The sequence below is a fragment of the Xenopus laevis genome, chromosome 8S, assembly GCF_017654675.1.
Source record: "Xenopus laevis strain J_2021 chromosome 8S, Xenopus_laevis_v10.1, whole genome shotgun sequence".
In the NCBI taxonomy this organism is placed as follows: Eukaryota; Metazoa; Chordata; class Amphibia; order Anura; family Pipidae; genus Xenopus; species Xenopus laevis.
This window is the reverse complement of record NC_054386.1, coordinates 34,775,045-34,787,789: the sequence shown is the minus strand read 5'-3', so window position 1 is coordinate 34,787,789 and position 12,745 is coordinate 34,775,045. Positions and strand designations below refer to the sequence as shown.

The window sequence follows — 12,745 nt, the reverse complement described above, 5'->3', positions numbered from 1 at the left end:
CGACATTCTAACCAGCAGTCCCTGCCACGGTGCAAAGCCCAGAATCTCTGACCTTTAGCAATGTCACTTTGTCTTTACATTCATTAGGCCAAGCTTGGGGAGGGGGGGATTACAATAAACCTGGGTGTAAAATGTGCACATAAGTGTGATGCTGGCAGATTAGTGCTTTAAAGCTGGCCATAGATGTTGAGCTTTTTAAAAGATCAGATCCTCATCGTGAGACCACGATTTTCTCAGAACGATCGTACGAATTGTCCATCAACTAAAAAGACCAATTTGCCAGTAAAACAAAGGGGAGCTGCCTGATTGGCCCTGCAAACATAGATAGATTGCACTGGGACCCACAAAGATTTTTTGACCTGGCCGATCAATTTCCTGACAGATGACGGACGAAAAATCGTAAGATGTACGATCGTTCGAATCCCACTAACCGCACGATAATTTCGAAGGATTGGTCGGACTTCCCTAAAATCGTCGTTCGGCAAGAAGAATCGTCGCGTCTATGGGGAGCTTAACCCACTCACAAACACAATCAATGGCACTCACAGATAGGAAATCAATATGCTCCCAAGGAGAACAAAATGAGAGATACAAGGGACATGGGAAAGGCAGATACAGATCAAGACCTTGAAGGGCCCTTATTAAAAAAACGCAATCCATCAGAAATCACCATCAACTCTCCAAGGGCCACACACATTTTATGGGCTTCAGAGGAACTGCCCTGCCTTTACTGTTGATACTTCTGCCCCTAGAAAATTGGATAGAAGCCACAATTACTTCTATTTAGTGGCATCTTTATCACCGCTATCCTAAGCACCACCCACTTGTGCCATTTCCCTCTCCTCTCTGATTGGTGCATGTGTAAAATAGGTCCCATTTACTATTAGGAAAGCAAAAACACAACAACCTGGAAAAGTGCTAAAACTATATGCCATATTTTTGCCTTCCTCTTTGAATTGACATCAGCAGCCACCCCCTGCCTGCACTGTTGGATTGAGCACCTACTTGCCACCTGCACTATTGCACTGACCCTAACCCAACCAGTGGCATAACAATAGAGTTAGACCTCGTGCTATGGGGTGGCCTGGGCCGTGGGGTGTGTTTTCTTCCCCCCCCCCCTCGCTAGCTCTCAGGTAGGAGAATGGGTGCAATTGATCGGGTTTGCTACACTGCACTGGGCCCCTTAGAGAATTTATTTTTGTAGGGGGGCCTGGCACAGAGCTGTTACCTTGCTGAACCCAACATTTCCTAATTTAGGCTTAACCAGGTCAGCACCAGTGGGGGCCCACCTGGGTTTTCTTGTACCCTTGTAGGTCAGTCCGACACTGGTTGCCTGCATTTCGGCAGCACTGTTTTCATAAGGGGCAGGAGGGTGGTGGAATTTATGCACTCCCTTCCCGTCCCCTTAAAACGATCATTCAGAACCTCTACACCTTGCACAGCATTTTTCTATGTACCAATAAATACAGATTTTTCTATCTGTGGGGTGCAGCCAAACCCAGTTAGACATGCTTTGTGCACATAACCCCTTATTTTTATGTATGCCAATCGGATTAGAAAGCTCTGCCTTTTGCAGCAACCATCCCAAAAAATCTGGGGGTACGTTAAAAATTGTATATTGACCCCCCCACAAAACTGCAACCCTACCATGCAACCCTACCGTGGTGTAAATAGATGAACCCCACAGCAAGTTTATTTTAGGGCCTTCCAGAATATATCCAGAGGTTGTCCTGTTCTCCCAATATATATTGAAATTGCCCATTAATTAGGGCATCGTGGGGCCCCCTATACCTCCTGGGCCCCCCTGCACCTGCAGGGTCTGCTTTCTCTATAGTTACACCCCTGAACCCTGCGCATTGGCAGTCAGGTGCCCATATAAAATATAAGGCCATCTTTATAGCAGAACATAAAGCAAACTCACGGAGCTGATCAAATGATGTCTCCACGCCGTCCTGGCCAATCACGGAGCACACAAGTCGGGCCTTGAGATAGGAAGTCCACTTTCCCACCAGAGACCGCAGGCCCCCCTCGTCATTCTGCAGAGGTACAAAGGACAGGGACCTAAATAACTTTGCATAGAGAGAAATGACAGCATGGTGCTTTGCTCCTATTGGTGGTGTACATATATATACATTTACTGTATATATCATATACATTCTCTCTGTGATAGAGCCACACACTGCCTGTCCCAGCAAGTCCTCAGTTTAATTACCTTATTCCCATATCTGGCTTCCCACCCTCTGGCAGCGGGTACATAGAGATGGCATCCTGCTCTCAGCTCATTACATGCAGTTACCTGGGGGAGAAATACTCCGCTGCGTTTCATGTCCCTGTCTGGAAGTGATAATTGTTTGGAGAAACACTGCTTTCCACTGATAATTCCCATATAATCATTTATTCCAACAAACCCAGGAAATGAGAAATAATTACAAGTCGTGATTATACCAACAGGGCGGGCCTTAATGAATGGGGACAAACCTTGGACCCAAGCAATGTTGGCGGTGGATTCGGGCACCCTGAGGGGGTGCGGGCCCTGCTGTAGTTCCGCCACTACTTAGGCCTATAGTTACCACTGGCTATACCAGGCAGAAACAATCAAAATGACAGATTGAGCAGTTTCAAGCAACCTCAGTCTGATAACTTGAATGGAAGAGATACCAGGTATAGATGTGACTGCCAAAGTTCTCCCTGGTAGCAAAAACCAGGGGTGGCAAAAAGCTGCAGAAATTCCTATATTTAAATCAAGGCAATTGCGCTCTCTGCACTAGCGATGCTGCCCCCCTCAACTCACTTACGGCACTCGGAAAGGTAAGCGCCGGGGGGGTGCAAAATTTGCTACTGACCCAGTAACCCATATTAACTCATTGGCAGGTACCATTTACTGGTCGCCCGCTGCAAAGTGAACATCTGATTGGTTGCTATTAATTACTAGACCTGGGCAAGCATTTTGCCTCTTATGCAAATCTTGTTCTTACCAAGCAGACGCGAGCGATACGAGACAGCACCGCCGGACCGTTCTCTCCTTCCAAGCTCCTCTCCCGGAATAAGATGTACAGCTTGTCGTCCTCTTTAAAGCTGCTTTCTGAGACCACTAGTGACCCCACGAATAAGGGGTCTGGGGGAGAAAGAAGGAGATATAATTGTTCCATTGTCCCATAAAAGATCCAGATCCCAAACAAGTCATTGCATTGTATTAGCTCTGTTTCAGCCAATCTGCCTTATCTCAGCTGCTGTCGGGTTATAAAAGCTGTGTATACACAGGTGTTCCCTTGCACATTCTGTTTATTGTCTGACAGACAAGTGACCCCTATACATGCGTACGTATGGGGCTGCATATGATCTGTTAATAATCAGACGTTCATGATGGCAGCCATGGAGAGTTTACATGAAACCCTGCCCAGTGCTATAAATGCAGACAATGGGGGAGCTATATAGATGACTAGTTACGGGTCAAGCTGTTCGACTGAATGAGTGAAACCCTAGCAGGGTGCAATCTGCAGCGATCACTTACATGGGGGACAAAGTCACTGTGACCGGCGCTTCCCTGGGTCTAATTGGGATCTGTTGGCTTTGTTTATTGATCCTGAACAAAGATCAGATCAGAATATCAGGATTTTTGCCCTCCCTCCACACACAGAAGGATATTGTGCCAATTCAGCTAAAAATGATTGACTTGGGTTCTAATTACCATCAGTGTGCAGCTCACATGGATACCTATAGATAAGGGAGGGCTGTTTATCTTGCAGGAAGCCTTGGGTATTGTTAATAATGTTATCTGGAACAGGTAGACAAAGCACTGTGTTTCCACCCGTGAGCTGCACATGGTACCCTCAGGCACAACCACTCACAGGCTCAGAATGGAGTTTATAGACTTGGCCCTATCTCTGTATTTGGTGCTCCCTATATCTGGCAGCACTGCTTACTGAAGAGATGATCAGGGTCTGACTTGGGTATGTAAGGTTCACAAGGGCTGCTACCCCAGGGGCACCACACCCCCACTAGGGCCCCCCGCTCTCCCCCCCCCATGCACCATTCTTATACTTACTTTTTTCCATGATCAGGGGAGGAAGGGCAGCAGGGGCACAATGGAGGAGATCAGACATAGATCAGTTCTGGGTCAATGAGGCCCACCAGGTTTTTTCCTGGTGTTATGCCCAGTCCAACCCTGGAGGTGACCCATGGGCCGGGCATAGGAATTCATGGGTATTCACAAGGCAGCAGCACCAAGGTACACCAGGCAAAAAGTAAGGCTGCAGTTAAAGCCTGCTTAGAGCAGATATTTTTGAGACCTCCCAGAAACAAATGTGGGCCCCATGCATGTCTATGTACCACCCTTAACCACCCTTCATGAATACAATGCTGTCAAACACAGGCAGTGCTGTTTTCATCAGGCAATGTAATTTTCCTTTGTGCAGTGCAAGACGCAAAGACATGGCAGTTTGCACCCTTGTTTTGGGCCTGCCCTGCACATAGTAAGTGACGCCGATTAAGTTCAGTAACCTTGCACTCTGAACCTTTAAAATCTGGTGCAAGCATATCAGTGTATGGAATGGCGTGTTACCGTTCAGCCAGCGCGAGTCATACTGCTCCGTGCGTATTGGAGGCTTGTGTCCCATTGTCCGGAAAATAGCAGAGTCCGTCCCCATGTAATCCACCTGCACTCCTGCATACAGAACACCGTCTGTGTGATAAAAATATATATCACATGCACAATCAAATCACAATGATGGCAGGTAAATGTAGCATGTGTGTGTGATGCACCATTGTTGCACTTGTGTTTACTGTAGCTGGATGGCACCACTTAAACTGGAAGTGCAGTTTGCCGATAAACGGTTATCAGGGGGCTGTAGCCCAAGCGTGTGAGGGGTAATGGGAGATAATTCAGGCACTTGTATATTCCAAGAGTGTGATACAAGGCAGGCCAGCAAAGCTGAGATGCTATTTTTTTGTAACCAAGAAGTGTGCCTGGATTAGGTTGGTCGGTTTAGCCATACCGGTCAACCATACTTGGGGGCAGGCCCGGACTGGCAATCTGTGGGTTCTGACAAATGCCAGAGGGGCTGCTATAAGGTCCCATAGACTATAGCAAACAAATACAAAGTGACTGTCTGGCATCTTACAGAAGCTCCTCTTGATTTGGTTGGTCAGTTTAGCAAAGTTCAACCATACTGGCCAAATGTCTTGATCTGTATGGTACCTGGGGGACACAGTCACTGGTATTCAAAGGGCCTAGCATTTTTAAGTACACAGAGACCTAAACAACCTCCACCAGCCCAATAAATAGTGAGTGTCTATGGCATCTTACAGCAGCCCCTCTCCAGGCCTGGATCCAGACCAGCTTGTAAGTAGGGGATGACGGAGAGACAAGCAAATGAAAGCCAGACAGACAGAGCAACCTTTCCTCTGACATCAGGCTTATGACAGCTACCTGCATTGTCTCTATCAGAGGTACTCACCTATTAGGGTCGCCATGTTTTCCTGCTTGGGGTCATAAGGGCACCTTCCCTTTCCTGACTCCAGTGAGCCGGGGACAATCCGGAACACATAATCCTAGGATAGAAAACCAGTAGAGAATGAGAGGGGTTCCGAGGAACAGACAACTGTGGGAGGAGATGGGATCCCTGCTGTTCCAGAACCGGGGGCAAATGGGCTGTTCCTGGAAATGAAAGCCGGGATGATGAAGATGACGTAATTAAGGATACAGGAAAGCGAAGATCAGACCAAAAGATGATGGAACAGGAAGGAATTAGAGTCAATGCATTACACAAGGCTAAGAGGATCACAAGGCTTGTGCACTTCCAGCTGTTTCCCAATAAGTACTCCCTGCATTGCTCAGAGGGAGGCCGGGAGTTGTGCAACAGTCACAGCTGTAAATGGACTGAATAACATCACTTTATCCCTTACACAATGAGTACAGTCCTGTTGGCAATGTAATTACATTATATACCCTACAGTTAAAGGGCAACTATACCTTCTCTGATTTATTCATCAGTGACTTTCCCAAAGAAGAAAGTAGAAGCAAGAGGGCAGAGGTCATTGCATTTAAACCTCATCCGTTTCTTTAAAAAAAAAAAACAACATAATGCCTTATCCTCCTCACCTCAGATCTCCAACCCCTGTAGATAACGGCACATTGTGGTTGGTAGGCTCCCGTGCCACACGCATAGAGGTGGGTGCGGTTCAGTGGCTGAATGACACGTAGGTAATTGTAGCACTCGTCCTGTGATGGAGAAGAGTATGTAAGTTACAATAGGGGCCAATTATCCCTTATAATTAGGGATCCACCGAATCCACTCCAGAAAGATGCGGCCGAATACTGAACCAAATCCGAATCCTATTTTGCGTATGCAAATTAGGAGTGGGAAGGGGAAACATTTTTACTTCCTTGTTTTGTGACAAAAAGTCACACGATTTCGCTCCCTGTCCCTAATTTGCATATTCAAATTAGGATTCGGATTCGGTAAGGCCGGGCAGAAGGATTCGGCCGAATCCAAATCCTGCTGAAAAAGGCAGAATCCCTACTTATGATACATGAGTGATACCCTGTATAACTCTTTATATGGTCACAGAACCCCTCGGTGGCTTCTAATATCCTTACAGTCCTTATCATTTACAGTAGGGGCCACATTATCCCTTATATTATCCCTTATAATACATGAGTGATACTCCCAGTTCCCAGTATGACTGAGCCTGCAGCCTTGTGTCTTTATATGGTCACAGAACCTCTCAGTGACTTCGAATATCCTTATCATTTACAGTAGGGGGTACATTATCCCTTATAATACACAAGTGATACTCAGAGTTCCCTGTATGACTGAGCCTGCAGCCTTGTGCCTTTATATGGTCACAGACCCCTCAGTGTCTTCGACTATTCTTATGATTTAAAGTAGGGGGTACATTATCCTTTAAAAAACATGAGTGATACTGTATTGGAGAGGGATAGGGATGAAAGGCAGCTCTCAAAAATTGTTTTATATATATATATATATACTCACTGCTCGTCCCCTCCCTGCCATGAGACATTCCTTGTGACGGTTTAGTGGAGCCGGCCAATGAATCTGAAAAAATAATTAAAACTACATTTTTAAAAAATAATTAGTGAAGGCTGATGGCACATTTGGGGGACCCCTGCCAAGCATTTTATAGTTATGGGCTGAAGTGTTGCACCCCCAGAACTGGCTATATATATATATATATATATATATATATATATATATATATATATATATATATATATATATATATATATATATATATATATAGTACAAAAAAGACCAGCAACACCGATATCTTTTGTGAAAAAATCATTCAAGTGTATTGAAAATGCATGAGAGGACCGAAACGTCACGTTGGCTGTACATGCATTTTCAATACACTTGAATGATTTTTTCACAAAAGATATCGGTGTTGCTGGTCTTTTTTGTACTATGTAAAGCTTTTTTTTACCTTGCACCCGAGTTTATAATAGTTTGGCGGAGTGCGGCCCCACAGGAACTTTATATATATATACTGTATATGAGACAGCAGTAAGACTATTGGGCAGGTTATATTGGGCAGCTCCTGTGTGAAGGAGTTGGGGCAGCTCTTACAATCAGGGGTTCCCGATTGACGTTTCCGAGGTCGAGAGACAGCACATAGTCGCGGCTCCCCACGTACATCCGGTCCTGGTCCTGATCCAGGAGAAGGATACGGTAGTCGCTGGTGTTAAAGCCAAAAGTAAAGGAGCGTGCAGAGCGGGATTCCATGAGGTCTGTTGGGGAAGGAGACAAGGAAGTTAAAACCCTATCAGCATTTTGATGGACAGTTGGACAAGTGATGGGTGCCATAGCATGTTATCTGTCTGTGGAGCAGAGGATTAGGCAACTGGTTCTTATCTAAATCACTAATTATTGCTTTAAAGCCTGAACAGATAATAAAATCCCATAGGATACTAACATCATATGCCTGTTTGTTTTCTTATCTCCCACCTGCCCCATGTGCATAAACAATCATATGGTAGAGTGGATCAGTAGCTGGGGGGGAGGAAGAGGAGCAGATTCAACTGCCGAAGCAGTAGAGCAGGGGTGCCCAAAAAGTAGATCGGGATTTAACAGTAGACCTTTAAGCTGGCCATAGATGTTGAGATTTTTAAAAGATCCGATTGTCATCGTGAGACCACGATTATCTCGGAACGATCATACGAATTGTCCATCAACTAAAAAGACCAATTTGCCAGGAAAACAAAGGGTAGATGCTTGATTGGCCCTGCAAACATAGATAGATTGCACTGGGACCGACAAAGATTTTTTAACCTGGCCGATCAATTTCCTGGCAGATGTCGGCTGAAAAATCGTAAGTGGGATCATTCGAATCCCACTAACTGCACGCTAATTTCGAAGGATTGGTCAGACTTAAAATCGGTCGTTCGGCAAGAGAAATCTTTGTGTCTATGGGGACCTTTAGCTGGTGATCAGTAGTTCTCAAGACACTGTCAACAAACAGCTTGTCTAAATCACCCTCCTGTTTCATGCTTTTCATTCAGATATTTATTATTTTAAGGTTATACAAGAAATAGTATAGCAATATAAATCTCTCATAAATCAATACAATATTTAAGTAATATTTCCCATGGAACAGAATGCTAACAATGCTTTTATGGATGTAGATCATAATGGGACAACATCACTAAAAGTAAAGTACGGGCACTCCTGCAGTAGAGTGCTTCAGAGCCTACACGACATCCATGGTGCTAAGTGGACTCGCGCCAGTGAACGCTGCTACACGTATGCGCACAAGAATGCTGCTGACGATCATAAGAACACTGCTGATTCGCATGAGCACAAGAACGCCACTGCGAGCGCACACAACGCCACTGGCGCTGCACATGCAGAAGAGATGGAGATGGGGGGTGAGCTGACTGACTGGGCTGCCTAGGGCTCCTGGCTGGCAAGGCCCGCCTCTGGACCCATTTATAATAGGAAATATGCAGAATCCCATGGCTGGAACATAATAGATAGACCTATATATATATAATAGGAAATATCCAGAACACAATGGTTGGAATACAGTTGACTGGTCCATAGCTACAATACCTTGACCTGTGTGCCACTCATGACGTGTTTGTAAGCAGTGTATTCATGAAGGATGGGCAGGGGGAGGCATGTAGATGTCCCAACTCCTATCCCCTTAACTTGCATGACATTCAAAATGTAATAAGGATAAATTAAGCAGTGCTATCAGACACAGGCCACACTGGGGCAATGTACTTACCACCAGGGGCGTAACTACAGAGGAAGCAAACCCTGCGGCTGCCTTATGAGGCCCTATTTAATGAGTAATCTCAACATATATTGGGATAACAGGACAACCTCTGGAGGCCTTAAAATTATGCTTCTGATTACCACCAGCCTTATGGTGCTAGCACTGCTTTATGTACTTTACACTGCTTTTTTAAATCTGGTGCAAGGTGCAGATTGCCGGCAGACCAGGGACAAGGGTACTCTTTGAATGAGTAGTCAGGGGGGGTGCTGTTACGCCCCATAGAACTCTTGTACTTCTGTCCAGAGTAAATGACCCTTTAATACTGCAACATCTTCAAAATGCAAGAAAACAAGCTCTTTCCAGTGCCGCTCGGTTTCCCCCTAACGTGCACTTTGAACGCAAGAATAAATGATTTATTTTACTAGCTGTGACCCTTTTTATAAGCAAATATATAACATGGCATTTGTTTATGCACAATGAATGTGAAGAGTAACTGCCTGAAGGAGACCCTGATGATGGCACAAACATATGCCACTCTGTGGGTCTCGGGGAGGGTAGGGGGCTCTGCCTCGGCCCTCCTCTGGCTATTGGCCTATTCGTGTGTAAATCTGGGAAATTAAATTATGAGCTGGGAAGGGCCCAGGGCCGGGTAACTTTCCCTAATTATTCTCACACATCATTAGCTCTGTCACACACAATCAGATTTTGGCACGGCGCATCATTGGATACATAAATATATCACAGCAGCAGCACAGCCCTTTGTTCTGTAGGGGGAATGTATGAAAAGATGACCACCCATGCCCTCACTTTTCTGTAGGGCATCTTAGAGTGGCAGCTGCATGGGCAGGTTTTAGGGTAGGTCTCATAGCGACTACAAATCATTTACAATCGGCTTATTGTCAGGGCTACCGTCCAACTGTGCAGCCCTGGATCGCCCATTAAACCCCAGAGAGAAGTTGCTTAAGCTGTGACTAATTGCCCCCTGAAGGAGCAAGTCAAACAGGAGAGTGTCTGGCGAGACACTGAGTCATGAGCGCAGCAGGCTGGGGCTTCTTACAAATGAGGTCACCAATGCGAGAAACCTTATTAGATGAGGCTCAGTAGGAAATGAAATCCATGCCTAGACTGTCTATTACTGCTCTATCCCATAGCTTAATGCAGTATAATACATCCTTTGTGGTTTTAGATTTACCCTAGAAGGGACCCCTGAGATGCTGGGGCCTATAACAGACACCATTCATGCCTGTAAAAGGTTATAGTATTGTTCCTATGGGCAGCAATGCAAGGCTTAGTGCCTACTGCAGATTATAGCTGCTTATTTAGCCCCTCCAGACCAAGTTGGCAGCTTATTTGCACATGTATAGAGCCCATCAACAAGCCTACCCAAATGATATCTGGCTGAAAGCTCCTCATCTAATAGGCCTCCGTAATGGATGATTACTTCAATGAGAGTGGCCAACTCAAGCCCAGATCTATTTGTTTGGCAACTTCACCAAATAAGCAGATCTGGCCATCTTATAGCCACCTTAACTCTACTTGGCTGTAGATCAGAGCTGGAGCTACGCAATTCGAATGTGGCCCTCCAAGAGTCATACATGGCCCCCAGGCATGCTCAGGATCTCTTTGCATAACATTATTTGTGCACTGGTAGGAGATATTTAGCACAAGAAAACTATGGTGGGCATTAAAACTGGCATCTGATGGGCATAATGCATTAAGAAGCCTTAAGGACTTGCCTGGGCAATGCTGGTGTGTCCCTATGTTGCCAAATATTGCAAAGAAACCAGATTTATTTGCACCTTGCCTCCCTTGCTTCCTACTGAGTAACCTCTTTTTGTAAAGGGGACATTTATATTTAGAAAGTAGAACTCCTGAAGGAAAGTCACTTAACCCCCAACACACACAATTTTTCTTTCTTTTATTGGGGCGGGGGAGGGGGACAGAACAAACATCTATGTGTACAAAATGTGTGTGTCATTCAACCGTCTAACAATACTGTTTAAACAGTCACATCTGTGAATCCCGTGAGCTGAATTATGGTTTCTTGGCACTGCCACCCCCCCCCCCCCGACAATGCCCCTATTATCTGAAAATTTAAGTTGGGAAATTCCTGAGTCTTGGCCCTTGGTACTTGATATACTGTATAGTGCCTGCTGTCAGTGCAACAGTATGTAGTGATTAATAACACTCATGCAATCCATTCAAACTGCATCTCCTTTATGCCTGTTTGCCATGGTCCTATCTGAAAAGCCAAATGTAGGACACGGTCTCCTTTCAGCACAAGGAAGACTATGACCTGGAGGGCAGCCAATGGGAGATTGAGAAACAAAAGGGCTTGTTGCATACAGTCTGGCTGGAAGTTATAGTTTACCCAAATGCATTCGGTGACAAGATCTTTTACACAAAAACCATTAGGCATAGTGCGTTAGTAACCTTACTATACAAAGACTGCACTCCCAAAGAAAATTACCTGATGTGGCTCTTTGAGAAGGTGGGGTAAGATGCACTCAAGACCTCAAGTGTTTTTTGTCAGGGCCCTCTAACTGCATCACTAGATGCAAGATCCTTTTCCAAGAATTAATAAATTCAAATTGGCATTCAGGCTGGGTTTCTTGGAACATCTAGAAGAGCAAATAAACATCTAAAGGTGGCCAATAATGGGCCAAGAAAAGATGCCGCAAAGATGCCCTTGGAAGGACCTGTCTGAGGATGAGCTGATCCGATCTAGCCCAATCAGATCATATTATGTGCCTTTGGAGACCTATCAAATGCAAACTGCATAAAGGTGCCAATATCTAGATAGATCTATCCATCAGGTTTGAAAATCCTATTGGGTAAAGACCATATCCATGTGTTCAGTGACCCCAATTTGGCCAAGCATATGGGGAGAACCATTCAGAGGTCACCAAATGAGTAGATCTCATAGAGTACATGGACAGCTCTTCTCTATCTGGCCTTCTAGGTGGGTCATGTAATTCTCTGTTATTCTTCAGGGAATCAGGTACCAATTTCAGACCTTTGCCAGCTATGTAAATGAGCACCTGTCTGAACAGTGAGCAGTTACCCTCATTAAACCTGACTCTAAACTCTGACCTGATTTGAATATACTCTTAATTAACTTGCATTGTAAAGAAGAGATGGAAGAGTAGAAAGAAGGTGTGAAGATCTTATAAAATAATAGCTGAACAGTGCCAGGGAAAGAAAGAAGAGGGTATAAAAAAAGGTATGAGAAATCTGTTGCTGCCCGGTCTTCTGTATATTATGAATGCTGTACACTGGCCAATAAAATAAATCCCATTTGGTATCCATGTAATTTGTCAGTCAGGATATTCCCCTTCCAAACACTACTCTGCTGACACATTGTACCCCTTTTGCAATAGCCAGTCCAATTCCCCCCACCCCCACCAAGAGCTTTAATCTCCATGCTAAAGTTGGACAGGCAGTGGAATAGGAAGCAGGGAGACACAGCCATGCACTAGCAGCTCTGGTGCTCACTATTCAACAT

The 12,745-nt window shown here is 45.0% G+C and overlaps 1 protein-coding gene across 4 annotated transcripts in view; it reads right to left on the bottom strand.

The window, feature by feature from the left end:
* sema3fl.S (semaphorin 3F like S homeolog) overlaps positions 1-12,745 on the bottom strand; it is a 39,797-nt gene that overhangs the window by 5,491 nt on the left and 21,561 nt on the right. For all 4 annotated transcript variants that reach the window (XM_041574078.1, XM_018231844.2, NM_001086479.1 and 1 more), the window contains 7 exon segments: positions 7,590-7,750; positions 6,996-7,058; positions 6,101-6,220; positions 5,457-5,550; positions 4,562-4,681; positions 2,976-3,115; positions 1,922-2,036 (listed from right to left, as the gene is read on the bottom strand). In XM_041574078.1, coding sequence (XP_041430012.1) covers positions 1,922-2,036; positions 2,976-3,115; positions 4,562-4,681; positions 5,457-5,550; positions 6,101-6,220; positions 6,996-7,058; positions 7,590-7,750 — 813 coding nt within the window.